The sequence below is a fragment of the Microtus ochrogaster genome, chromosome 5, assembly GCF_000317375.1.
Source record: "Microtus ochrogaster isolate Prairie Vole_2 chromosome 5, MicOch1.0, whole genome shotgun sequence".
NCBI classification, from domain to species: Eukaryota; Metazoa; Chordata; class Mammalia; order Rodentia; family Cricetidae; genus Microtus; species Microtus ochrogaster.
The window spans coordinates 25,645,560-25,650,407 of NC_022012.1; the positions used below are offsets into that span (position 1 = coordinate 25,645,560).

At 45.0% G+C, this 4,848-nt stretch overlaps 1 protein-coding gene across 4 annotated transcripts in view; it reads left to right on the forward strand.

Moving 5' to 3' along the window:
- Positions 1 to 3,795, forward strand: part of Nfrkb (nuclear factor related to kappaB binding protein) — a 34,090-nt gene extending 30,295 nt beyond the window's left edge. For 3 of the 4 annotated variants that reach the window (XM_013346324.2, XM_005346997.3, XM_026779300.1), the window contains exons 24-26: positions 1,297 to 1,403; positions 2,191 to 2,326; positions 2,439 to 3,794. In XM_013346324.2, coding sequence (XP_013201778.1) covers positions 1,297 to 1,403; positions 2,191 to 2,326; positions 2,439 to 2,564 — 369 coding nt within the window. In that variant the 3' untranslated portion in view covers positions 2,565 to 3,794. Of the gene's footprint in view, positions 1 to 1,296; positions 1,404 to 2,190; positions 2,327 to 2,438 lie in introns of all 4 variants that reach the window. The other variant, XM_026779301.1, reaches the window with a different exon arrangement.
- Positions 3,796 to 4,848: the final 1,053 nt, after the last annotated feature.

The following is a 4,848-nucleotide window of genomic DNA, read 5'->3' on the forward strand; positions in this document are numbered from 1 at the left end:
GCTGGTCTCGAACTCACAGAGATCCGCCTGCCTCTGCCTCCCGAGTGCTGGGATTAAAGGCGTGCGCCACCACCGCCCAGCTATGCATTGGTATTTTGTCTGCATGTTTGTGTGAGGGTGTCAGATCCCTGTGGAACTGGAGTTATAGACAGTTGTGAGCTGCTGTGTAGGTGCTGGGAGTTGAACCTGGGTCCTCTGAAAATACAATTACTGTTCTTAACCTCTGAGCCATCTCTCTTCTATCTTTTAAAAACAAGCAAGATTTACATATGGTTATAAATTACCTGCTGGGTGTGTGACTCAGTGGTAGAACACCTGCTTAGCATGTGGGAGACTTTAGGTTTTATCCCCAGTACTGGGTGGGATGGGTAATTTTGTTACTAATCAAACATCAAAAACTAGGCAGCCTAAGTCAGAAATGGACATTGACTTCCACTAGCATTAGATACACATGCAATTCACAAATATACATGTAGGTAAAACACATAAAATTAATCAAAAAAATTTTAAAGAATTATACTCTTTATTAGTCAGATTTTGTATTGCTGTGACAAAATACCTGCCATAAACTAGGAAAACATTAACTTAGAGTCATGGTCGCAGAGTCTCTGTCCCAGTCTTTAGCTCTGTTGATTCTGGACCAGTGATGAGCAGCAAATCATAGTGGTGGGAGTGAGCATGTCTAAGGCTGCTCAGCTCATGAGAGGAAGTGTCAGTGAGAACCAGGAATTAGGCATAACCTCAAGAGCACACTACTGCGCTTACTTCCTCCAACTAGACTCACTTCTTAAAAGTGTCTACAATCTTCTAAAGTAATCAGTATATGAGCCTGTGGGGGACATTTTATACTTAAATTATAACATTGCACCCTTTGTCCCCACATAACACAAAACGCAGTTTCCAGCACTGTTCAAAAGTCCCGGTCTGTTAGCTGAGTATATGGTGCATTCCTGTAATCCTAGCTCTAGAGAAGCTGAGGCAGGAAGACTGAATTGATGTATAGCCTGGGCTCTATGGAGAGACCTAGTCTCAAGTTCCATTCCCCCTGGACTTCTAAGTTCAGAGTCTCCTGAGACTTAAGGCAAACTCAGAGCTTGAGCTCATCGTGATAAACAGGCATATAGCCTAACGTATAAGCAAGTTTATTGGAGTTACTTGGGTTCTGACTGCAGGAATATTGGAACCCTTGGGGAATGAGGATTGGCGCTGTCTCTAGTGCTCTCGCTTCTTCTCTTCTCTGTAGGAACTAGCTGTTTGCTCCTTCTAGCTCACAAATGCTGATTGTTTTCTTTGTAGGGGAAGCTACCTACAAGGATCACAGTTCCTCTCTCTGTGATTAGCCAGCCAATGAAGGGCAAGAGTGTCGTCACAGCCCCCATTATCAAAGGCAACCTTGGAGCCAAGTGAGTGCTGTTTGTGGAAGAGCAAATGCAGTTTTGCAGAATGCGAAGGTGCTTGATGCCTGACATTTCCATCAGTGATACACATCGAATCCCCAGTACTGTTTTTGGATGCAACAATTAAGACATAAAAGAGCCATTCTGTGCCTGGCTTCTATTGTAGAGTAGGAGGAGTACAACAGGAGTACTAAAGCGGGGATATATTGAGTGTAGAAAATGAGGAGGGGCAGGGTGTTGGGGTGGGATGGTTGGAAGATGTTGCTGGATCAAAGGATCCTTCCTTTGATATTTGAGCCCGAGCTTAAGACGGTTTTGGCAAATGTTGACTTCCTCTGGCCCTGACTTGGATAAAGACTGATGGCAGTCATTTGGGCATTCTTAATCATGAGGAGCTGTTTGGGGATGTGGGCGCGGCCTTTTTCTTTCCTAAGGGACAGGGATCTTGCTGGGTTGCTGGGGCTGCCTCACACCTGTACTGTCTGTAGTGCTGTCAGCTCTCCTTCCCATGTGTCCAACTGGAAGAGATTCTTGCCAGGGACTCATGGTTCCTGTCTCTTGCTGGGCAGAGTGTAGAGTTTAGAGTATTTTATCCACTACTCTGGAGGCTCCAGCCATGGAGAGTATAGAAGTTTAGAAGAAAGGTAGCCCTAGTATGAGATTCCATTTGAATTCAGAATGCTGAGGTTTTTAATGAGCACAAGGCCTCTTTATTGTCCTTCATTCCATATGGAGCTTCAGTCTGAGCCAGAGCAATGTGTGGTCATACCTTACTTCTGTTTCCCTTCCACAGTCTCAGTGGGCTGGGTCGCAACATCATCCTCACAACCATGCCAGCAGGTACTAAGCTCATTGCTGGCAATAAGCCAGTGAGTTTCCTCACTGCCCAGCAGTTGCAGCAACTTCAACAACAAGGCCAGGCCACACAGGTAAGGTCTAATGCTGACTGTTGACCATCTCAGCTTGTCTGTTTCCTTTGCTTTCCTTCATTGATGTGCCTACTTGCAGTTCACTGACCAGATTTTCTCTCTTTGTGCACAGGTGCGCATCCAGACTGTTCCCGCATCCCATCTCCAACAGGGCACAGCTTCTGGCTCCTCCAAAGCAGTCTCCACTGTTGTTGTGACCACCGCTCCTTCTCCTAAACAAGCACCTGAACAACAGTGACTGAGAAAGAGAGGCAGCTTTACGAGACCAGGCCTCATGCATCTTGGCTGACAGAAAGGGAACAGGGAAGTTGGTTGCTTCATTCCTCAGAGCTCTCTTGCTTGAGGCAGAGTGGTGGAGGGTGTTGCCAACTATGGCCTAGGTTCTGCAGCCACACTCCAGAATGAAGCCCTGACGAGGTTCCATTTTAGGGTTTCAGGGCTGCACTGTCTAGTCCAGGAGGAGAGAACATCAAAGTCATGGGAGGTCACAGTCACAAAAGCCAGAGTTTACCTCCTGAGTGGTGGATGCCCAGGGAGCAGGCCTTCCAGTTGGGGAGCGGGCCAGCAGCAAATAAGCCTCATTCTGTGTGAGGATTTTACTTTTTAGTTTTCGACCTTCTTGGTGACTTGTCCAGATGAGTTTTGTGTCAAGAAAATTTTGTGTAACTTATTTTTTTAAAAAAACTTATTGTGCATCTTTTATCAAATAGAAATGCGGGCTTTAGTGCCCCTAAACTGATCCCTTACTCCTTTGGCCAGAATGAGAGCATAATAATACTCTTAACAGGTTGGGGGCTTACTTGATAATGAGAGGTTACATAGTAGGGAATGTAGGCCATGAGGTCAAGTGAGACCAGTTTGGTACCACTTACTAAAGGTGGGTGTCAGGGTCTTGGTTGTCCCTGTATCTTCACTTGTGGGATTGTCCTTGACATTTGTCAAGAGAGAGTAGGGGATGCTGGCCGAGATGCTGCTCACAGTGCACTTGCGTACAGCCCAGAGATTCTATCTGCTGTAGAACAGCAGTTGCAAACCAGACCCTTGAAGCTGGCCACCTGATTGGAGCATAGAGAAAATGGTGGAGGTGGGGCAGTGTTAGGAGAAGTAAGTCTGAGTTTGCGGTTTTTATTCCTGGCCATTTCACACTTCTCAGCCACTACGAGCCGCAGACAGCTCAGAAGGATGGTTTTAAAGTCCTACGTACTTAGTGCACTGGTCACACCTTCTGTATCCTGCTGTGGTGCAGGGGTGGGTGGGAATGCCTTTCTGTAGGGACAGGGCTTCCCTGTCTCTCTGTGAAAGTATCCAAATTATTAAAAAATTATCTTTCATCTTGGGCCTTTAATTGTTTTCTTGTATGGGGAAGTAGAGCCAGAGGCCACATAGAATGGAAACGGCCTGGTTTAAGTGGTAGGTGGGTTGAAACTGGGTTGTTTAGCAAGTTGCAGAGAAACCGAAAAGGGTTAGAGTGCTTTCAGCTACAGAGTGACTTTACAGTTACATTTGGTTCTTATAGCAATTTTGACAATTAGAATTGTCATCTCTCTTTAATAGTGAGAAGATATAAATCTGAGTGGAAATTAGAGGAAACTAAGATGAGCACCTGGTCTTGAAACCCAAAGTCAGTTCCAAGTGTTAGAGATGTAACTTAGTGGGGAGAGAGCACCAACTAGCAGGTTGGATTCCTGGTACTGCTAAAATGTGATGTTAGAGTCACATGGGCCTGTGGTAATCTCTTCTCTGGACATCGGAGCAGAGGATTAGAACTTCATACTCATGCTTGGCTTACTTCGGCTGGCTAGAGGCCCACCTGGTGCTACATTAGAGCAGAAAGTTAGGTCTTCCAAGTCAGATCCCCTGTGTGCTGTACTCTTAAGGAAGACTCACTAAGGTGTCCTGGTGAAACCGCAGGGTAATTAGAGTTGTGTGGGAAGCCTGGCTCTCAAACTGCAGGTGACAGGATGAGATGAAATCACACTCTTGATGGCATGGGAATGGACTGGAATGATGAGAAGTGGGGGGACTGTAGTGGGGGGAATAAAAATTCCTTGTGTGTTTTATATTTTTGGATATCATATTCACACAGAAAATGATGTGATAGTTCCTAGACAACAATAAGGGAAGGTAGGAGATACTCTGTGAGATATTTACTGTTGGCTAAAACCTCTGAGATTTTCCTTAGCAAATCCCATAAAAGTCACTCTTGCTTTCGGCTTCAGATCTACTCTAAACTTTTATATACTGAGGGTATCTGATTGCCTGTCTGATTAGTACATGCAAATATATTGTATATCCTAGCGAATACAGAGTTAAAATACAGGCTTATTTAATGATGCCAGTTTGTGGGGTTGACTCCCCAAAAGTCTAGTTTTGCAGGGAACAGCTCACAGCTCTTATAATACAGTGGCATCATTGATCCTCTGAGCTTCTGTTGGACAGATTGGTAAAATTACTCAGACCATGTACCCAAGACAGGATTTAGTGAAAAGCATTCGGATCTGCTTGTACTTTCTTTTTTTTTT